The 24,133-nt window shown below is 41.5% G+C and overlaps 1 protein-coding gene and 1 long non-coding RNA gene across 6 annotated transcripts in view; one reads left to right on the forward strand and one right to left on the reverse strand.

Annotated features, from left to right (window-relative positions):
- Positions 1-281: 281 nt before the first annotated feature.
- On the reverse strand, positions 282-12,868 carry LOC147755256 (uncharacterized). The gene is made up of 3 exons (XR_015329213.1): positions 11,095-12,868; positions 3,332-3,392; positions 282-1,331 (listed from the first exon to the last, which is right to left on the reverse strand). It is a non-coding gene; the product is annotated as an uncharacterized LOC147755256 (long non-coding RNA).
- A 6,379-nt stretch (positions 12,869-19,247) lies between these two features.
- Positions 19,248-24,133, forward strand: part of fra (neogenin protein frazzled) — a 139,420-nt gene continuing 134,534 nt past the window's right edge. For 4 of the 5 annotated variants that reach the window (XM_022806161.2, XM_022806164.2, XM_022806162.2 and 1 more), the window contains exon 1: positions 19,249-21,188. In XM_022806161.2, coding sequence (XP_022661896.1) covers positions 21,038-21,188 — 151 coding nt within the window. In that variant the 5' untranslated portion in view covers positions 19,249-21,037. Of the gene's footprint in view, positions 21,189-24,133 lie in introns of all 5 variants that reach the window. The other variant, XM_086989342.1, reaches the window with a different exon arrangement.

Consider the following 24,133-nt stretch of genomic DNA (forward strand, 5'->3'; position numbering starts at 1 on the left):
GAGCAAGAACAGCAAAGCGCAAACGTATTACAGCTGATTTATAGATTCAGATATTAGGTTAGTGTACCCAACTAGACGACACGTAAAATGTAGATGACCATAGTTCAACATGATACTACATTTTTTTAAGATTCAACGCCTCAAAATTCGTTGACTTTTAGCTAGAGTTGGATTAGATGAGCGAAATATAGGTCTGTCTAGCAAATCTGAAGTTTTATTAAAAATAGATAATGATAATTAAGAGTACGAGTAGTCAGTAATCACCATTAAATCTTCTCGTAAGTACATACGCTTCTTTTTCGGGTGTTCGGTCTGCCAATTCGACTTGTTATCACTGTTATTCAAAACAAATCATGTTTCATTCACTGTCTAAATTCAACATTTCAACAGTACCATATCGGCCCTTTTTCGCCTCACCCCACAACATGTAGTTAGTCGTCGCATAATATAATACCATATATGGGGCATTACCCCATAGAAGCGCGTACTTGTAGCTCATTCATCGCACAGACATCAATAGGTAGACTGCGACTGGCCGCTGTAGCGCAGACTATAGCTCATCGTATGAGCACTCTAGCAGTGAATAGCGAGCGGCAGGATACTGGCCGAACCGCCTAGCCAGCTGTCAGAAGCAACACGACCCACAGCGAAGAAATCAGAGGAAAGGCAGAGAAGTTGACTCGATACATGCCGATCCAAACGCAGGCACACATCCGAACCAGGCCAAGAGGATGCATTATAGAAAGAGTATGTCTAGTTCTATCTCGCTTGTCTCTAGGAAGAAGACGAAACAAGTGAAGAGGAGAAGTGGGCAGTCGCAGTGTTAGCAGCTGCAGCGGTGGCGCCTGTATATGTGTTGAGGCGCAAGGGAATAAGCCTGATTAAGGGCTTATCGGCCCCTTGGTCGCCCTAGGTTTTCGTCGACCCACCAATCCACCTAGGTAACGGCTACCTTCGGCAGTCAATATGCGGAAACACGGCAGGGCGGCCAGGCGAGCAGCAAAAGCGTGGGACAGAGCACCGGAGCAGACGAGCAGGCTACTGGCCGAACAGTAGCTACACGGGCAGAAGCGCCGTAGTAGATAGACTCAGAAGTCCCTCTATGGAAAAGAAGCAAGACGGGAAGCAAGAGCTTTTCTGCCGTGGCCTAATATTGGTTTCCTACAGGTGTGTGCCATAGTGCGCCGCATCCGCTTCATTGTTAGTCTAGTCTCCAAGGGGACGATGTTGGGTTGGACGCCTGTGGTCCTATAAAGAGAGTTACGGACCCGAATTGCTTTTTGACCTTTTCCTACGTTCGTCTCGCCGGAAGCCAGGGCATAAGAAGGCAGCTAAAGCAAAGGAGCGAAGGACAAAAAGCGAAATGTCATTGAAGAAATGCGATTGTGTTTCGGTGGCTTCAATTGGCTTCCCGTGCTGACTGACTTAGAATTTGATATCGTTTCTTATTTGACACTAAATTATATATAATGTAATTGCATGGTGGAGTCCATTTGATGACTTCGTTACGTGGCGTCAAAGGATGTTACGTTTTTCGATCTATAGGCCATAAATCCAGAATGAGTACATACGAAGTTAATGCTGAGTTGCATCATGATGGTATTAAGCGCACATATTTGAATATCATATGCGTAACATTAGGCCGATAGACGATCAAGGAACAGATTATGAGCTTTTTGTATTTCTCTAGAAATAATAAAATCCACTCTGCATTTAAGTAGCTACATTTTTTAGAATATCTATTTTTAGCCACCCGTTTCACCCTATCTATTTTTAGTCACCTGTTTGTCCTATTTCGGGTTCTACATATATGAGTTTTCCTTGTTATACGTCGACACTTCGATACGCCCAGTGGACTATGCAGCTAAATCGCTTACAATACATACCGTTTTACATTTGAATCCATCCTGACATAATTGATACGAAGTACCTGTTTTGTTTCGTCTATCCATTTTGGATATCTGTATATATTTAGTAGGCTAGGTCTATTCGATTTTCAGTTAGCAAAATATCTAGGGGGGGGGGGGGAAACAGAACTATATGAGTAAAAGTTACTCAAGGCTACCGTTAAAAATAACCGATGCCATAAAAAACAGAAGAATATATTAGCGTGTTTGTAAAAAAATGTTTATCACGCGGTCCTGGTCGGCCCACTACCATTAACTTTTGACAAAATATTAACTGAAGACTTCAGTTTCGTTGGCACTTTTAGCCCTGCTCGGTGAGGTTTTATGGACCATCAATGGGGTTTATTTGGGCCACGAATGATTTGGCATGAAGGAGTCAGTCGTTCAAAACTGCTAAATGGGACCTTTCTTTCTTCGTAGAAAAGGCTGTGACTCTAACTGGAAGAGTTAGGCAGATCATAGATTATAAATTCTCTTCCTAAAGGTTACATGAAGTCTTTTTGGGTAACATGAGCTCGGGTTTGGACGGCTAAAATAGTGACATATTGATTTGTCCGTTTTCTTCTAAACGTAAGTAGGAACCAACAACGTGCGTATCATTCTCCAGAACCAATCTGACCTCATTACAGGATGTCTCGTGGTTATGCACGGTTCTGGTGTAAATAATTATCCATAATAAGTTTTAATCTACGGTCATGCTTATCAGCAAATTGACGCATAAGCCGCCAAGATTTTTGTTATCTGAGTGACGTGTCACGCCAAGAAAGTTACTAGCACTTCTTTGCAAAGCCATCGCACGTAGCTGGTTGTGGATAACAACGACAGTTATAAAAATACTATGTCTTTGTTTAACTTGACATATATACACATACGCTTTCCTGTTGCCTCATGTTCAAAGCCAACTTACTTTTTTCGAGTTCTCCCTACAATTAGCCGTCTTAACTAGCTAGAAATTCAATGGCCCACATAGTCGTAATTTGGTTCACATGACCTGTAAGATGGCTATCTAACATAACCAGATAAAGTTGCCCATAAACTTGCTTTCAAGTTAAAGAGAGAAAAAAAAACACTGCGGTACAAGAATTAGTTGCTTAGTTTGCTATCTGATCGTTCAATGAAAGATCAACAAAACGCGCAAGAACTATCCATTATATACATACACACCTTTCAATAATTGACTTAAAGCAAAAATATGCACATTTTAAAAATTGTAATTTTTATTGCAGTGAAATTGACAGTAAGTATACGCTTAGCAGAAAAAGATGCAATAGCTTCCATAGCTTCTGTGCGATATAGTTCGGCTCTTTCCTAATTAAACCTAGTGAGGTCGCCAATGCATCTCGAGCTCGATTGCCTGCATCTGTTGAAAGAACAGTATCGAATTTAAACATGACATTCAATATTAATGTTTTCTCTTTACCAACCTTTCTGCATCAGTTGACCTCGATATGACAGATTCAGGTACTTTATTCGATGCCACTGCGTCTGTAAAAAGCAATCCCTCTATTATTCTGTCTGATATATATTTTCCTTGGTTCGACAATAGAGTCTACACTTATTTCGGTCCCGTTACTATCTATTTTCAGCCTTTCATTCGTTTGTAGCAACGCCATTTCTAAATTCGAATGACTTCACGTGATACTACGTTTTAAACAAAAACAAGAGTGATTTTTTTATTCACCAGTGTGTAAACGGCTCGCCGCATATGTTAAACTTGCCATTTATCATTAATACTACTGTTAATTAATGCGGATTTTTAAAAATTGCCCTACACATGGGATTTCTACAGCCTTTTAACCAGTAATTATAAAAGTAATAATGCCTATTTGTCCCAATTTTTAAGTGTGCAAACACCTATAATACTACGTCGTGTACTGGCGTCCTTGGTCATCTTATTATGGCGCTGTAAGCGTTGCTCAGGACTGGTTTAATTTCGAATAACGTAACCGCCATATTTTCATGCGAGGTTCTGACTTTTGGTTGGTCTACCTTCGACTGCTAATGTACACATCTTTAATTCGGTTCGAAACGTATTTTGTTACTGATGTTTACACAACAATTAGGTGAAACCACTACAGACATACGACTTGCTTCACATCTTGTTTCTTTTTCATTCATTAAAAAAGTGTTGTTGTGAACTGTCACAAGAGCACAGCTCGAAATGACGGTCAAGCGTTTTTCTGATTGAAATCTACCATTGACATTTTATGTATTGTTCTGTATATCAGAAAACAGAGATGATCATTAATTTATAATGACTAGTTGTTTTGTCCATAAAGTACCTTTTTAATTGGTTATTTTTTTTTACATTTTATTATGTTTCACTACGAATCGTATTGGTTCCCGTGTATTTAAACTCGTGTCATTTAAAACCTAAGGTTATTTCGCACCTCGTCCCAGTGCCGTGGAATTATTCCGAAAGTGTCATTACACTGATGCTGTACAGTCTGCCAAACGTCGAAGTCGTATTCGAAATTCCTATCTACAACTGCAGGCCTCTAAAAATCTCCTAGTGATCCATCCATCGTCACTCCGCAAGAATGTTCGGGTTTATATTTGTTCAAATGTAATATATGTAGACATGGCTCCATTGTATTGATTGATGTTTCATATTCATATTTTTATAAAAAAAAAAGTCATTACAATTTCACGTTTATATTATGTCCAGCATGTAGGGTTCGTACCATCGCTAGTTTATTATTACCAGCCATTTTGTCTGATTTGTTACTTTTCTGTTTTTGAGTATATATTTATATTATGGGTGTTTGTCGCCAATTGGCACTATTAATTTTCAACCTACATCATCTGGAGTCTTCGAGTCGAAAACCCCTTGCGCGTTCGTACGTTTCGATGATGACGATAATTAATTTTATTACATAAAATATCTACACTGTTCAATAACTAAATGCGTAATAGTACAACGTATACTTAAGACAGGGCTGCACCTTTCCTTATTCAATAATGATACCAGTATTCAACATGTCACTTCTACATAAGGCCTTGTGTGCAAGCCCTTGTAACACTATTATAATCGCAGGACAACTAGAATACCCTCATTGTAACTTTTGTGGTTTCTAAAATTTCGTCGCCATACTAAGCTATGAATGCTATCACGATTGCATCCGCAGTAACTGATGTACCCTAGTTGATATTTTAACGATAGCGGCAGGCGATGCGTTTTTTGTAACTCTTTAACAGCCTTAGCTGATAAGGCCGAGCAAGGCCATTTAATGCTGCTTAGATATTGTACTAGTGACATGTTACTGAATGTGTCATTTGCCTTTGCATATCGTTCCATCAGTACGTTGCCCACAGCTGTGGCTTTGTCAGCCGTGCACGATAGTCGATAAAGGATGCTCGTGTCAACTAATATTGGCACCATCGCAGCTGGCGCCGAAGAGGGGAACAACGTTCGATTCGGTTGTAGCTTCAACAGCGGAAGCAGACAAAAGAGCACAGCAAGCAACAACACACACAACATTTCTGAGAACTCGACATTTACTCGAAACTAGCAGCGGAGAAACGAAAACAGAATGGTTAAATGTAGGTAGCTGTAAGTAAGATAGAAAGCTGACCAAAATCGTTAAGTACAAGCTTCATTCAGAGGGGGCCAGAGGAATGATGGAGCTAGGAGCGACGGCAGGTACAAAGTCACTCACTTAGTCGTACGACGGGGCGTGAAAATGTCTGCTGCGAGAGACTAACTGGGTAATCTGAGATTAGCGCGCGTAACGTCTCTGGTAACACTGTAAGCGAGCAACAAAGACTACGTCCGTTCAAGTCACGTCGTGTGTCTCTTGTAGAAAAGCAGCTGGGTCGACACCATTGCCCAACTGGTCCCCGGCTGTTATTAGCTTGTCGCCTTTCTGAACCCCACCAGGGTACGGAGCTTCAAGGAATGGATGAACACTTGGGAGCTATCGAAACGCCAGTAGTAGTGGACACGTCGACAGCAAGCACGACGACGAGAGTGGAGATTACGGAGGTTGTCCAGTAGCACCACCATTGTAGCAGCGTGCTGGCCTGAAACCTTATAGTGTAGTATAGGCGCGACTAGTATCCACAGAGAGTGAAAAATTTCGAAAAACAACAGAAAGTAAAGAAAAGACGAAATGCGACACTAAACTTGGAGGGCAAACAGTGTGCTCTATTGGTGAAAAAAAAGCTCCGTTGCCCCGTGATGCAGGCACACAAACCAACCCAGAAATGGGCCTGTCATAGTCAGGTCTATAAACGATACAAACAAAGCGAACAGCTGAACTCGGTAGATTAAACTGACCGAAAATAACTGAAACCCTTCCATTGACCAACCGAAAGTTTTTTTTACATGTGTAACTATATTTCGAATTCAACACCGGACCTAAATAGTCTCTACCATATCTTAGCTTTAGTGTCTAAAACAGAGTAAAGTGCTTAACCTGAGGCCTATTTTTCTGCGTTACGATGTTATACAAGCAGCGGTCCTTAAAATAGTCGGTATAAAAGGGCTGAGCCATTTTGTCGACGAGGCACCTTATAAAACTGAAGTTATTTTCAGATAATTATTCTGATTATAAAAGATACGATTATAATTACTGTCTTGTTCAAAAACGCGCCATTAATTGGAATCTGTTTTTGTCCAGTGTACAAGTTTCGTTTGCGCTATCACACTATTAATGGCCGGCAAGCAGTGTCAGATTCTTCCGTTTTTGACAAAAAACGTCAACACGCCCTTTGTTTTCGATTCAAGTCTAGCTCAACCTTCTCGGTTAAAATATCTCCAAATACATAAAATGCGGTGTTTGGATCAATGAAGATATAATAAGAATACATATATTCATATAGGCGAACGTTATCCATAAAAAATGCAGATTGCGACCTAAACTGGCTGAGCCTCTTCGCTATGAAATATAACATTGAGATTCAGCTGTCCATTTAGCTACTACAAAGAATGTGTTTACCTGTTTATTTACCTTTCTGAGACACTTTCTCTGACGAATATATCGGTGACCTCTTGACCTTGTTTTACTATCGCTTGATAAAAATCGCGGATACTCAAAGTGAAACTCAGAATAAAATTCTGATGCCCTGCTGAGCGTATGTTAATGATCACTTCTCACCGATCATCGATATTTCCGTCGACGAAATTTAAATACACAGATCTCAACGGATGACATTTCGCGATATTGACAGACTTTACAAATAGTTTCCATGGGAAAACATTGTAGACCAGCGTCCAAATTAAAATGTCGACTTTCTATTGGACGATTAAATTTTTTGAAAAAATGTATCTTATTTCAATAAGTGATTATTATCTATCTTTTACCGATTTTCCTTCTTGAAGACGGGCTTGTTTTTGCAACGAATTTGAGCCTATGAAATGTATGATGCCCTTGTCAGCGTCAATTGTAGCAAATTGTACATTACAGATTACGGGCAAATGTATAGAGATTTTCTTGAGCACCTCAGATTGACGGCTAAAGATTCACTTGCTGCAATTGATGCCGAACAGTTTAGGGTTTGCAATTCTTTAAGAATGTTCCTGACAATTTGCACCAAAACAAGCTAGTGATTGTTCTTGCTATACGTATATCCCTAAATAGATACGCCGCACGTACTGGGCAAGTACGCATAGCGGACAAGCATGTCCGATCCGGATCACATCGGCCGAGCCAATGGCCGACTATATAGGTTGAATGAGCAGCTTCGAGAAATTGCTATGGTAAGCGAATTGTAACAACAGGGAAAACTATTACCACTCTCCGAGAGGGTAACGAAATTAATTAATTGATCCTGCTTTTGGGTGTCGCTATTACGAAACACCAGCTTTCAGTTGATTCTATGGTGTATCCAGTATTGACGAACAGGAAGGCAAACGTATCTGTCTCCGCGTGTGTAAGTTACCATGTGTAGGGCCTCCCTAACATATCTTCCGATAAATGCATCCACTCTTTTACGTCGTATCGTATATTTGCCGAGCACTGAGCATCCGAATACGAGCGCCCGATGATCAGGTTTACGCAGACAGTATTATCAAGTAAAGAACAAGTATGCCATAAGGAAATGGAGTTCGTTGCGCCAGGGAGAAGTGCCGCGTACAGGACGGACCACGCCTTTTGTCTAATAGGAATATCTGATACATCAACCGTCGATTATAGAATTAATACTAGTTCGTCTTTATCGTTTACATATAACAGAAGCATCCATGTGCCTGTTACTGATGAGCTTCTTAAGATATATAATAGGGACGCATATATTAGTTAAAAAAAATTAACGCGTTATTGATTGGCTTCTTCTAAGTAGCTTTCTGATATAACTGGCAGTCGTCATATGGCTAGAATTGATTTTCAAATTACCCTGAATGATAGGATGACGTTTTTCACTCTTCCGAAATCTCGTTATTCCAGCTAAATTGTGAGGGTCATCTTTCATAGAGCTAGAGAGAAAAGATGCAACTTGTGAAATATATGTTGCAGCCAAACTATGCCCCTTAGTATTTAACCAGTATTCTTATGTCGTTATTGTTATTACTATTAGGTTTGTAAGCTCTGTTGCCACATACGTCTCGAGTCAGTAATAGCTCGGTAACGTTATTGGACCAAAGTACACAATGAGCCATTTAGATCTAGTAAATGCCAACTGGAGGTAAGTGGAGCTTGAACTTTTGCAACAAACTTGTAATTCAATTCCACTGGGACAAGTTACAAACAAGTATCAAAGAATCAATATTATGTAAAAAAAAATTCGGACCGTTCCAGATATTGAACCAAACGGCATGAATTTAAACTATATATAATACTCCACTTCAAGATTCGGTGAAATAGGCTGAAAATCAATTAAACCAATAGAAAACAGGCATTGTGACCCCTATTTCCTAAGTAAACATAGTTTCTGTTTTGTGAAAGTTGTTCACTTGATTTTTTTTTCAAAAAAGACGCCCATTTCTCTATTCTGGGTGCATTTTACTAGTAACACTAACCAACTGCCGAACATAGGGGTTCCAAAAAATGACCCTCAAGGCGATGTCGTACGTTGTATCCACGTATCTGGTTTGATCTGTTCAAGCCATAGCCACTTTCTCATATAGTAAAAATCCGATCCGAATGCATTAATACGTATCGTTCAGGCCAGAGGGAAAAAAAAGCCAATCTCGCCAAACATTTTATTCGTTCGATATATCTCTGCATGCCGGCAAGCTTAATAAATAATGTTTAAAAAGAAACCCTTAACATTGATCACTTATAAATTGGGGCTTCTACCTATAGTTTGTATAAGTTGTAACTTTGTTAAACATTATACATCTTCACCAGTATAAGGTATACATACACATAGAGTATCAGTGGCGATGACGACAGCGGCAGAAAACAGGTTTCGAAGCGGTCAGCCACAATTCAGTGCCCCCCCCCCCCCTTCCCACTTAACGTCCAACCACGTTTTGTTGCGCGTGCGCATGTAACATGTAAACATCCGTTGGCATTATTTTAGGTACGTCCTCAACCCACATGTGCGGCCTTTAGATGCACATTTTGTCAAAAGAGACGAAATATAAAAAAAAGCTACCGCTTCGATACTGATGTGTCCTGATCAGTATGGGTCGTGCAATTTTCGTGGGACTAGTTATTCGAAGATTAAAGCTATCTAAGTTGTATAGGAAAAATATAATTACTATACAATATTACTACCTTATGGCAACCGTGTTCTGATCAGAGCAGGTACCCAAGCCTACATATTTACATTACTTGAATAGGAGTCCTTAATAGAAATGCAAAATACAGGATAAGGTAGAACTCTCTTGGAGCTTTTTTTGACTCAGTCGAGAGATGTTTTTAACCGACCAGAGACCTTCGTCGCGTCCCCTATGGTCATTTTAATCAGTGTCTATGTAGATTTCAAGATGTAGACGTGCTTTTTTCACTGAGGAACAACTTACAATGGTAATCTCGATCACTTGGTTTTGAATCAGCTTTTGACAGAAGATAATGTAACAGAAATGTACGGTCCATAAACAACGTTGGTTCTAGGCTAATAATCAAACATGGAGCTATTTTACATACTGCGGCGTCTAGATTCGCTAGGTATGCTCTACAAAATCGGATTCATACGAAGGGCCAGTTTGAGTTACCACCAGCTGCTTACTACATTTGTGCAAACAGGAAGTTCCGCAGTATCCAAATAAGATGCAGTGTATTTCTAGAAGGCTTGTAGAACAAACTTCTACGGCCTTAGTTGTAAGTCGGATTTGCATCGAGTAGCAAAAAAGACAAGCACTATAGTAAACCTGCACAGAAACGGGTTTGGTGCTCCATAAAATTACGAGCCCTAGTGCGCGTACCGAAAGATAGGAATTAGAACTATCTTGAAACCAAAAAAAGAAACGAACGTTGTTCGATGATTTTGAGGCCGTCCATTCAATTCCAGCCACTGGTCGTAGGCAAAATAGGCTTTTTTTCCATACGACGTAGAGCTTCTACTATTGGCGATTGCTGCAGATGTGCAATACCGTTATTTCTGAATACCGCAGTTTTATAGCGACTGATATGATGTAGCAGTACTCTATAGAAGAATTGCTTTGTTATACATTTTTAGGTAGAATGTGTGCTTCTTTTTAATAGTACGCAGTCGAATGTAAGGGTTCCAGTCAGCTGAAACACCGCTGAGTAAAGTTGCGTGACGTTGAACAATCTGTAGTTGTTCGATCGTGTTACATTAAGGTACGTTCGTCGTAAATAATAATAATGATGTCAGACCGCGCGAGCAGACTCGCCCTTTTCAGTATGCTCCTTTCGACAACTCTAAGACAACTGGCCATGCGGTATCGTGATTAATGCTAATGCTAGTCTTATGGCAAGGCTCATTCCCGGGTAGGATTGTAGCAGGACGCGGAAGCACTTGTTATTCGACAGGCGTTGCCCCACCTTTTCGAATTGGGCACTGTACGATAGGAAAGGCTCCAGCGACAAAAAGGGCGACAATGTTGCTGTCCAAGAATGAGATAAGAGTGTTATACCTACTAAAGACTCGTGTACAGCTGAACTGATCGCCAACAAAGGTACGATGCATTAGTGTTTCGGTTTTTTTTGGGGGGGCTTTTTTCTTGCTGGAGCGTGCTACAACAGAAAAGCGAGTCCAGACGAACGGCTGCACAAATACAGTTATTTTATAGGTGAATATACTCGGCACAAGACATATAGCTTAACGGTAGACCTACCTGTGATCTGGTGATCGATTGAAGCGCGGCTACAGATGTATGTCCTGAATCCTTGCAAAATACACCGAGCACTCATTGCACAGTTTTCCATATTGTACACGTTTACCTTCCAACAAAGGCACGTTTGATTCATTGGGCATCTGATTAACAATATTTCTAACAAATGATATATCTTATATAAGCAATATCTCTAAGCAGCGAGGACAAAAGATCAGGGAAGATAAAGTGAAAAATGGTAGAAATTGATAGTAAAGTTGTTCGGCTTGATCGTATGGATAGAAAAAAAATCTAATCTGCTTGCGGTCGAGAGATTATGCCAAAAGAAAGGCACAATAAATAATAAGATATACTACGCCAATTACCATATCTTGACATACCTGAAACCGATCGTTACCCAGATATATTTGCCCGTACAAATAGGATAATTAAAAACGAGGAAAAAATACCAACGGCTTGGCCAACCTCAAAATGTATGTACGCACAACAGTCAATATATGTATATACTATTATATTTATATTAGCACTCAACTTGTAGCAAAGTCCTCCGACAAATTATAGAGCTGCCATTGATCGGCCTCTTGAAGCCCTACTCCTAAATAACAAGTCATTACAATGATGATAGTTGCATTACTCAGTCACGCTGGTTTCACAGTAATCTCCTAAATAAATTCAAGAGTCGCCCGAGAATTTCTTCACCCTATTCGTGTTATACATGTGCTTTTCTGGTATCCGTTTCGATTCTGATGATCGTATGGAAATCGGGTAATAGCAGTGAAGATCTGAGTGAATGACAAATCTAAATATTAATAGGTTAACAGACGCTGATAGTTAGAAGAGCGCGAGACCTTTCTATATAGGTGGCCTATGTGATACTATACTGATGATTCCACCCTTTCTGGAACTAGTTGACATGTTGGTGAAAAGATTTGCCTCGACAGACGGTTTATTCGGTGCCTGTTTCGCCATACAGAATCCGATAATAGTATTTGATAAATCGTCAGTCTTTTATACGTAAATTAGCTCGCGGTTTATTCCGACCGCTACCGATCAAAAAACATCTCGTAATAGTTCACAGTAAAAAGACTGGAGGAAGTATACGCGATTAGAGATTTCTTGTTAGGTTTGATTTTGCATGTTCCATGAAATAAATCTAGAGGAAGCATTGTTAGACTCGGTTAACTCAGATGCTGTTCCATTAGACTGAAATCTATATGGGGCAATTTCTTTTCTCTTTCTAGTGAAGTGCATCATTTTTGGGTTCGTTCAGTGGTGTTCGACCGCGATAGCTGGTCGGTGATAAGGCTTCCTCGTACAAGTCTGACTGCTACGAGGGCGCTAAGGTCAACGCCTGCGTCCCATTACGCTATGCGTCACGCTTTGGTTTTACGTTCTTGCCATTATCTCACGCATACTATAAGCGTTAATCCTCTTTTAGATTGAATTCCTGTAAAAATAATAACGTTCTAATCCCGTGTAGATGTAGTATAATGACGTCCAGGCAGCTTCCGGCTAACGTTGATTAGTTGGAGGTATATCTCGTGGACGGATCCGATATTATATATTTAGTTGAATACTGTTCTAGTCAGTAGTTGGCGTGCTAATTTACGTTCCTCTACGACTTCAGATCAAAGAGCAACTATTACTTTCACATTACATTTGAGTCAATGCTGCCATTCGATTTCATTGAGTTGGATTACCTATTATCGACGACAAACCATGTAAGCCTTATTGAGCTCTGCGCATGAGTATAATACTCCAAAATACACCTTCCGAACCTAGCAACGGCTGGGCCGTAGAGGGGTCATTGCTTCAAGAAGAGAACACACAAATTCACACACTGTACACGCGCTTATGTATATCTTAGCACTGTAGCTCGCAGTCATGATAGCATTGACATATATATATATATATATATATATATATATATATATATATATATATATAGATTGATAATGGATCCTAGAAGCTCAATTCTTTTTTTCATTGTTTCAAGTGTACCGGACCGATAATAAAATTGCAGTGAGTGTAATGCAAGTCGCAGACAAGTTCAACTGCACTCCGCCGAGTTCAAGGGAACGTCGACTCAATGAAGAGCTCTCCTGAAATCACCAAGCGACACCTCATTTGAGAATCAAGCTTGGTAAAGATCGGGGACGCGTGCGACACCTCCAACCAATGTTGCTCCCAGTCTCCCAGGCCTACGTGACCTAAGCCAAGTTCTCTTCCTTTTTGCTCAACTCTCGGAACCTCATTGTGCTTCATGGGAGGGGGCGGACGAGTCGACTCTTGTTCAGGATACTCAAGGCAAACAGATTCATACATACTATACTCTAAATTTTGCACACATATATGTATACGAAATGAAATTAGTGGAATCATTTTCCATATAGTCTCGATACATGATATATTATATCTGTGTTGTTATTTTTATTTCCGAATTAAGAATAACTCTAGCAATTTTTATGAGTTTTCCCGTGTAGACTTGTAGACGCGTAACGAAACAAGACTATAATGAAGATGACAAATACGGGAAAATGACTTTTTTTCCCGTATTTGTCCCCCCCCCCCCCCCGTTTGTCCCGTATTTGCTTAATTGTTTACACCAGAAATTGATTTCGAAAAAAATCTCTGTCATAAATTAGAATATGGTAAGCAACTCTAGAAAATGTTCGACCATTAGTTACATTTGTATGGCGTAACATAAGATGATACATGGTGATGTAGCAGAATTATTTAAACAACGCGTTTGGAGAGCCACACGACGGGGAGACTAAAAGTATCTATACCGAGTGGCGCAACGGGATGATGCAGTGAGTTCCGATCAGGCCAAGTAGGTTGGATAAGGAAGTAGTATTCTGATGGTTTTGGGTAGACCCGATATCTGTACTCAGCAAAAATGATTTCTGAGGAATGGATAAATAAATTAACCGGCACAGATGTCCATAGATAAAAATAATCAGATGCTATTTTTTTTTTACCGTGCAAATCGAAAGGGAACAGGCACTTCGTTTCAATATTAGCCATTACATATAATTTAAATAGCTAAGCATCTTCGTATGTGGCTAAGCTCCGATTGTCAGAACATTTGCCGGTTGATCAGAGGGGTGTTTTGGCAATGAACAATATCAGCTCAGAACATCTAGTTTCAACATACTGTTTTAGTGCGGTAAACAAGTAAATATTGAAAAATTTATGGAATTATTCAAATACTTCATATGATAAATATTTGATCATATATTTGAAGTTACATATATATATGTATATGTAACTTAAAGCTTATGTGCTCCGAAAGACCGAAGAGCTGTTCCATATTAAATACTTAGAACACCGGCTCATTCATTTTAGCATGCTGCTATAATCCACCCTTGCTAAGCAGCGTTACAGATAAGTGTATAATCGAGTGGCACGAGCGGGTGTTAATGTTTATGTTAATTCACTTTTGCTGCAGAAGAGTTTTTTGCAAAAATACGACGCCTGTCAATGCAATAGTTGCCACAGCGAAATGCGCCCTGTAGTTGCGCTGCTCACGATTTATAGGAACACGTGAGGTAATCTAAATTTATAACTCTGCGCATGCATACTTTGTTTCCAGTTGGAAGTTCAATTGGCAGCTAAGACAACTGCAGTGTAAAGAAAAGTTCAGAGATAAATTTTGGATAGAGTTTGGAAAAAACATCAGGCACATATCCGGTAAAAGTAATATGTTTTGTTTCATTTTCAATGTAAGCGCAATGTTTTTTTTAGTTATAGATCGTCTGGCGCACATCATCGTGCAAACAATTAAACGCAGATATCATCTATGCGACATACAAAGTAACGAACAGTATCTAGACTACTAGTTATAGTTAGACTGCTTTGCGTCCGCGATATTTGCGGCACCCACAGTCAGTTTTCTCATCGCACAATATTCCTCCAGTCACCTCTCGAAACACAATAGGATTTGAGCCGCAAAAACGGCGGGGGAACACACTCTAAAGATTCTGATTGTTTAAGAAATAGGTGTGGGTAGATAAGAAGCAAAGAGATCTAAGCACTTTAAAGAACGATAGAACAGCAGCGGAAAGCTAAACCCCGGAGGCAAGTACAACAGGGGTAAGAGTGAAAAAGCTCTTCCGGTCCCTCTTCTAAGTTATACTTTGCCGGTTTTCTTTTTCGACCGGGAGAGGTGGGTCGGGCACGAGATAGGCCTTTGCACGCGACTAAATACTCTCACGCAAGCTCTTCACCAGGCCAGACCGCTAACCCGCTATATGCTGCACCTTTTGCGCAGTACTCGGAATACAGTATTGTCAATGGGCGGTGCCTCAAACGCGTCGAACGCGCCAGCAACTTCATCGCACTCACACACATAATGCCGACACAGGCACATGCGACAAAGCGCTCCGTCCCACAGGACACAGTGACTGAGTCACAGCAGGTCGTCGGAGGCCCAACCAGCACGAGGATTCGGAAAGTAATAGCTAAATACGTAAGCTGAATAAGTTCAAAAACCCGGGCGAATCCGCGTGACAAGACAGCGAGTCAAGCGGCCCCAATAAAAAAAGAGACTACGACTGCAGGCGTTCGTAGCTATGCTTCTGTATCTACGCCCTTAGTATATGCCTATACACATAAATAAATGCATATAGTGAACCGACATATGGATCAATGAATCTACATATACGATGCCGTACTAGGCGCGTGCTATTGCTAAATGTTAATGGAATAATAATTTAAACTCTGTCATCTTTCGTGGACACTTTTTGTTAAACTCGATTGAAATCTTCTTAAAAATTCGTCATTTTGATGCATCACTGGAACATGTTTAGGATAAGCTATTTGAGCTAGCCGAGTTAACGACCTCAATGCTTGAAATGGGGGTGTGCGGGCCAACATGTGCATGACTCTACTATGAATTATCTCCTATAATATACCAAAAAGTATTAAAAACCTTTCTAATGTACTGGCAATTTATGGTCAAAGGACATCTTACCTTCGATTCGAAATGAAAGTCATAGGACGTCGTCGTAAGAGCATTGCAATACAGCTAATGGAAATAAGATGCCTAAAGGAAGTTTGTTCACAATATATTCAATTGAACGTACTTACGCAGAGGGTAGATAAAATAAGATGAAAAACAGTTAAAGATACCTTCTGTAATAGAGGACCTAATAGGCCGTCTCACTACAAGCTGTTTGTGTCTGCCCTATTCTGCCCTAGCTTAATATTGCTTGTGAATATTAAATGGTTAGATGCGAGGCAGCTGGTCGTGATCAAGTTGCTTTGTACACATTTCGAACTTACTTAATTTATTAGAATGCCTAGAAGTCCTCGATCGAGCTTAATATGAGAATTGAAAAATGCGTTCTGGTACAGTCAAGCTATGGGCCTAAAACCCTTCTGACACTCGATCGTCCTTACTGCAACGATGACATTGCCTCGAGTCACTGCTACGGCAGAAGCTTCTTCCATCGCTTTGTTTACTTCATTACATTCTACCTTTTGCTTTAGGTTCCAGAGACCTGTGACCTATCGGCTAGCGAAAACAACCTTTTCGCACTTCATCCAGCGCCAAAAACTGACGATGCGACACAGCGTCAGTGCTTCGATTGTAGTGAAACTCAATAGATAAGAAATGTAAGCTTCGCTAGCAAGCGGCCCTCAACAAATTCGAAAAGATGGCTGAATTTCTCATTCTCGCGGCCGAATATGTTACGCTTAAACTTATCCAGCTATTTTCGGATACTATCTTTCATCTACAGCGTCCTTGTCGTCTAAATCGCTCCTCTTCCTACCTTCTCCAGCAGCCCTTTGTGCCAAATTAGAACGAATGTTGAGGGCAATCTCATTTCATTTATTCTTGGAACTGAAAGAAGAGCCTTTGTAATTCAGACAAGACTAGGACCAACAGGCTAAAGGACGACACTACCTGTTTACAGTATATAATTTTCGTCTATTAGCAAACACAGCGTAACGGAAGAAGCAACCGACAAAGACTACTAATTGCTATAGTGATACCTTTCATAACCACTTCAAATGACGAAGCTCTCCTTATTTAATCTTGAACACTTCCTTTTTCTTCTAGAAAAACAAGATATCTAGAGCGAAATACGAACGTTATCTTGCGGAACTAATGGATCCAACACCAGCTGAAACTACTTGAATAGAAAACTCAATATGTTATCAGTTTTAAACGTACCGACCATCTACACAATTGACAAGGTAATGATAGCCCTGTCACGGGATTAGCTGCTTTGGTTTTTATCTACCTCTAACCAACTGCTGGCCGATTTACCCTTGTTGCTCATTAAGTTTTCGTATGCGACAGGCGGACTTTTCGAATTCAAGTAGGGAAAAACATCAATAACGTAAAACTCACCGCGTCGTATATTACGCATCTTACGTTAATAAGAAAATATCTCATATAGGGTGGCAGTTTTTTCTTTTGTTGTCTAAAATTAAATAGGTTGATTTGGCTAGCGGCTATAAGTGGGAGATATTTTCTGGTGGCGGAATTAAAGCATATAAATGGCCGAATCTATTGATGCCAACGATCAACGATCCCATATGAAGCAGGTGAAGCTTACCGGAGGAGATAAGGAAATATGTTCTGCAGATAAAGTACAGGTCCAGTTCAGCAAGAAAGCCGTCGGTTACACATTGGCCAGTAAATGCGGGCTACTGTTAGAGGTTTAAGGATGAAACACTCAGGAGTACTCGGACTCGCCAAAAAGGACTAGGCAGAATGCCATGAGACGGGATTAAGAGAGAAACTTTTGTTCTTTTTTAGCCTCATGTATCTAGTTGTATTAACGCTGTTAACAATAGCGTCCAAAAGAACAAAAATCGTTTTCTAAGATCACTGTCGATCGTGCAGTGAATCTCGCTTGTCGGTTATTGTTAAATCGAAGTCTATCACGAATCTATAAAAATACACTGTCAATTTGTCTAAGCTCGAGCGTTGGCCTGAAGTATAGCGGTGTCATTGCAAGTAAAAGAAAAAAAAAAAAAATTCATAGCGTAGCGTTATAGGAGAAGTGCTCCCCTTTTAGAATTCTTCCGTAATTCGTGCATACGTATTGCGTACTAGATATGCTCTGTATTTTATCTTCCTTCAAAGCAAACTTGTATTGTTTTCTCGAAACGCGAACCCTGTATGGTGTTCCTATGATATATTATCCATTCTGTAACACTGTCGGCATCGGGTATGTTGAAGAATTTCCTCATGCGCTGGCGAACGATAATCAGCTAGAAGCAGCTAGCTGCTTTTGCTTACTCGAAATTATTTCAGAAGTACTCCTCCCCAACATTAGTGAAGTTAATGAAGTGGATGAACAGTCGATTTCAGCTAGTGCAAGATAAGAAAAAATGGGACATCAAGGAATACGGTAACCCTACCACACAGGAATTCAGATTTCAAACGTGCAGACACTCAAATACTCTTCAACAATTAAAAACGAATATTTGATTTTCGGATGTAAAAAACACACATGTTCGACTTGTCCGGACATAAACGAAAAAAAAAATGCTCGCAAATCATGCGATCCTTATCTTTAGTCCTGTCTCTTCGTTGAGATAAATGATTGGCTTGTTTTCTGTTGTCATAGCAAATACAAATAAAGGCTTCGTGTGTCAGAGGGCACGGCCTTCGTGAGTGCCATAACGGGGACGTTTCGTCAGCGTATTCTCTATCCACTCTAATTGGTATTGCTCAAGTTATATGGCTAGCCTGAAAGGACTAACATAACAATTCAAAGCATTTTCGTCATGTAAGGCCACCCCCTCATTAGGCGATTTTGTCCTTGATATCCACTACCTGCGTAGCTCTTTGTATCGCTGGGTTATCCGACGTTCGGGTTGGGCTGACTAGCTGAAAAAATACGAAGTCTTCACAGGGTCGACGCGCTCTTCCGTTCGGTCGACGTCTGTAGAAGGTTCGATTCAATTCCGCAGCAGCAGCAGCAGCAGCGGCAGCAGCAGCAGCAGCAGCGGCTTTCAAAGCTCCGAGCCGAGCACGCCGGCAGCTAACCAGCCAGCCATCGTATATGGAAGAAGAAGCGGGCACCACATGTTCAGCGCCACCGGTCAGACACTGGCGGCGAGTCACTGCTGCCGTGGCTTTGTTCGAAAGAAAGCCGCTAGGCGGCGTGGCCGAGCCCGGCGAGTCCCAGCATCCACAGCTTAGTCGGCGCCTAACTCTTGCAGGGGAGGCATCGCTCCCCACGATGTGTGGCAATTTCTACCCCGAGACAAAAGTAAGAGACTCAAAGCATCATACGTCGTGAACAACTTTGAAAACGAGACACGACGGAAATGTCCGCTTTTGGAAACGCCACCAAAGAGGGCAGCGAGAAGAAACGAGGTAGAACATTGCCTAAACTAACACAGTGGGAGTGAAAGGAAAAATAGTAGCTGTTGAGCGGCGTAGCGAACCACGACGATCGTAGAAGTCCTGTGAACCGGTGCGGGCGGACAGTTGCCGATCGACCACTGTGTTTTGCACCAAACAAATGCACGAGAGGTAAGGCAAAGAAAACGTTGCCACTGTGGAACAACGACAACGTCAAAAAGTAACGACGACGACGACGACGACGACAACAACAACAACAACAACAACAGCAGCAGCAGCAGCAGCAGCAGCGGTGTCCTCTCCAAGTGAAAAAAGAAAAAGTGCCCAACGCGCGAACTGCACTAACTCGTCAGTCAAGCTTCTCGTTGACAAGAATGAGGGGATGGAGGATACTGATTATGCGATTGTAGCACAACACAGTTATCTATGGATAAATTGAACGGCGTCGATTAGACGTCGGTGTATGGCGCAATGCCTCTTGGACTTAATTTGTCCCAAGTGCAATTGCTATGTATATACGTAGCCGGATCGGCCGTAGTGTAAAAAAATGTGTGCCCACTATATCTTATTCATCTAAGGCAGGGTTAAGCGGATACCTAATGACCACAACAAAAAAGTGCAACCCCGTCTACAGTTGAAGTTCTTACAACTGTAGATTTATTCGTGGTTGAACGCCAGTCGCAAGTGACCACCTGTCTGTATAATGTAGCAACGCTAAGCTCGAAAATACCAGACGTCAGCCCGTGTACAAATGAAGCCTGGATACACCGCCTACCACAAAGACAGAAATGTCAGATTAAAATAGGTGTACTCATAATTTATCTAATAGTTGTATTGCGCTTTAAGTCTGGGTGTTTCCTACAAGTAAGTGTGCGTGTGGATGGGTATTGGATGTTCGCAAAAGTGTTGTTTCTCATCAGGACGTACAAACCGAAGAAGGACAGATATCAACGACGTGCGAGATGGAAAAGCCGTGCTAGATGTTCTAAGATAGGGAAAAGGAAGCCTAGCATATCAAGCAAACAGAATCTACGTGCGTCATTGTTCGATAGGATACCAAGAGTTCCTTAATTTACGGTAACCAAAACTACTGATGTTGTGAACATTAGAGCGTCGAAAACGGCTACGGGAAAAGGAAACTAGATCGAATTGTAATAATCATGTGTGTGTAATGACTAGAATATAATAGGTACGAATGGATATGGTGCTGTGTTGTGGATTACTCTGAAACTTCAAAGTCAGAAGCAAGCAAAAGAGCTTTGCCATAGAGAGGACTTGCCTTGGATGTCCACGGCGACAGAGCCCAACTTCCACGGTTGGTCCGGCTGAGCGGGTTAACTGTGGTAAGGGTGTGAGTGCTATCCTCCTCTCAGTTGATCGTCGTAGTGATGGTGGTATTCGTGGTGATGATGAAGTTGGAGTTGAAGTTTTCTGCCTGAGTCTAAGCTAGAGGAATTATTTGAATGCTATGAGTTATTAGCAGTGGGCAAGGGTTTTTTTCAAGTACGTGCGATTGAGAGCATTGGAAGAATTGTGTAGTTGGTTAAATAGGTGCGTTTGGCGGTTCTTCTCATTAGCGTGAGAGGAAACTCAACCCAGTGGTGTTTGGCGACAATGATCACGCTGGCAGGATCAGCAGCAGCAGCTCAGTGGACGACGACGAGGTCACGTATCTTCTCCACTGGGTGGTGGATCTTCCTGATAACGTTGGGAAGCACCGTCACCTTCCTGCCGCGAGATGCGACAGCTGGAGCAGCAGTTAAAGGTAAGTAGAAATGGATCGTTACGATGTGTAGAGAAAAAACAGAGCGGTAGCATTGAGATTATACATCACGCATAGAGCATATCGCGTTCAATATTTTCCAGATGTAATCTAAACGCATACTATATGCCCCGAATTTCATACACACAAGTGTGGGGCAACTGCCACTTAACCATACCGTAATGAGCGAGCTTTTCAGATCTGCCTTTCTCTATTATATTCGTATTTAAATTATCGCAAGACCGCCTCGGCATCTCTGTTTTGTGCGTCGAGCTGGGCAGATTCTTTGATGCACTAAATTTTATCCTAGGCAGATCTGCGTCGTAGATGAAGTCAAAACGTGTGAGACTTGTGGTGCGTGGGCACACGTATTCAATTTGTCATGAGAACGTGAAAAGCTGTACTCAGACTACGTTATAGAGAACAGTTATTCGGCTCTATCTACTAGGAATGACTGAATGTTTTCTCTATTAATAGATATAATTTTCCTCTACAGAAATAGGAAGAACAATGTATTTACAAACGAAGACCAAGAAAGTGTCCACTATCGAATAGTTTTCGCAATTGCAATTAGCGTGTAGGTACGAGTAGAAGTTGCGCTAGCGATCGAGACGAACGAACGCGTCTTAGCGTGGTTTTATTGCCTTTAAGAAGCTAATAAGTGCCCTAGTACTTGCTATATGTAGAAATAGTACAATTGGTGTTATTACGCATCACATATATTCATCCTACTACGAATGTTCAGACAAACACAGATGATGCATCCATCCATATAGTGAGTAGGTGTTCTTGATTGAAGCGTAATTTCGCTTAGGAAAGAATTGGTCGCTGTAAAAGAAAGGACGATAATGATAAAAATGAATTTTTTATTTTCTAGAGCAAGATTGTTTGTCGACAATTAACGAACATTTGGTACAGACGCTTTCGGAGCATTCATATGAAAGTGGCAAATTTCCGACGATTAACAAGGCTACATGCAGAGACGGACACGTACCCGACAGGCGCCTCAGCGCGTCGTAACCTTCTGTATTGAACGTTGACTTGACAGAACGCCATCGTGCGTCTTGTCGAGTGAGACCGAACGCATCGCATGCCAGCGGCCACTGTGTCTTCGATGGCCTTCACCCTATGAGCAAATAGACCCCGATGAATCTAGCTACCCTCGACTGGAAGGTTTTGTCTCATTTAGAAGGTTTACTGCCGAACGGATATAACCGGCTCCTACCTCAAGCCAGCGGTCGACAGGAACCATCCGTTGTTTTCAACATACGTACGGCGTATGGTGTGGGAAAATAGATGTAAGTTGTGTGCCATACACAGAAGAATACTTGGATGGATCATGGAAGAATTTCAGATTAGATTGATATTTGCGTAAAGCGCTGTGTGTACTCCGGTGTATTCTAATCAAGCCGATCAGTCGAACGATGAACAGCTCCTCCGAATTTCGATCCTCCTAAGCCCATACCCTTGCCATATATCTTCGTTAACGTGTGTGTGAACCTCTGAGCGTGTGTTTGTCTGAACTTATAAAGAAATCTTTAGCGAATCTCATATTAGGTGGCAGAAATCACTGGGTTCGTCTTGTTGGTTGTTGTTCAGTGTTGCTGCTTTAAAATGATAAAAATAGGATTTCCCATCGCTCGTTGCTTCCGGAGTCGTTACGACAACAGGCGACAAACTTTTTTGTGAAAAAATAATTGGATCAACAGTTAGCTTTGTAGCTGGTCGACGGCGGGTGTTAAGAGTAAGGCCGTAATGGTGCGCTTGAGGACGAAACCGAACGAAGGAAAGGTTCACTTTTAGCCCGCTCCGAGGGTCAAGCAACCAGACCAATTGGCGGTTACAGTGTTACAGTTTTTCTATATCTCTGTGGTAAATATATGTGAAACTTGAGAGTAGAAACCGATTCAGCGAAATAGGAGGTTTGCTAGCTGGAGTGAAAGTTACATAGAAGTGTAACAGAATAGCACAATAAAAGAGGTCTTCCCATCTTGTTCTAGATGTTACAGCGATACTCGCCTATCCTCTATGCTAGAAGAGCGTAGATACCCGTTATGGCGCACACGACACAAGCGGTCCGCGGCAACTCGATTGCCGTCCAGCGTATCGCGCTGGCTCTGGAAGTGGTAGTTAACTGTTTCAAATTAGCTCTTTGCTTCATTACTCTCTATGTTTTCAATAGTAGGGTATTTCCTCGCTATAGTCTCGAACAATAGTTAAATGTGAGCTAGCGGTCTGGTCTGACTACGCAGAACTCAGCTATGTTGATTGGTAGGCCTTTACCGCCGGAAAACACCAACAGCTACAATTTATCTAGTTCACTGGTAATCACAAGCGACGGCGACAGCTATTTCGGCCGGCAACCGCAGTTTCTTTTCACGTTCTTTGTTCGTCTTGCAGGCGGCCGTAGCTGCACCGGCGGCCTCTTCGTATCTTCGGCGTATTCATGTTCAATGCAACAAACAAGCAATACTGGTAATGCTACTGCTTACCACAATGCTAGCGCCGCTGCCGTCGGCCCGCGCGCGCTTGGAGATGGTCCGGTTCATGGGTTCTGTGTTATGGCTGCTGCTGCCAGTCGAGAGAGTCTGTTTTGGTCAGATCACAAGTTTTTCTAACAAGAGGTTGGTCGACTGACCTCATACCAATGGTGGCTGAGGCCATGGCTACGGAAGCCCATGCTTATTTACATTTCTCTCGCAACTCAGTTCCCCACGCCGACTTTTACAGACCCGCAGATACACCCCAAGTTAGTCAGAAAGCATATCAAACAGACTGCAAAAGCGAACTCTCAGGTCTACGACACGAACATTTCTGGCTCACACAGAGCGTCTTTTCCATGAACCAGCCATTGAAACTAGCGGAAAAAAGGGGACGGGGGGGAGGGGAGATTGCCAACTGTTCTGTCTACATACGACAACGCTTTAGAAGGTGGCTGAGGTTATCGT

This window comes from Varroa destructor, unplaced genomic scaffold, assembly GCF_002443255.2.
Source record: "Varroa destructor unplaced genomic scaffold, Vdes_3.0 BEIS01000005.1, whole genome shotgun sequence".
Lineage (NCBI taxonomy): Eukaryota > Metazoa > Arthropoda > Arachnida > Mesostigmata > Varroidae > Varroa > Varroa destructor.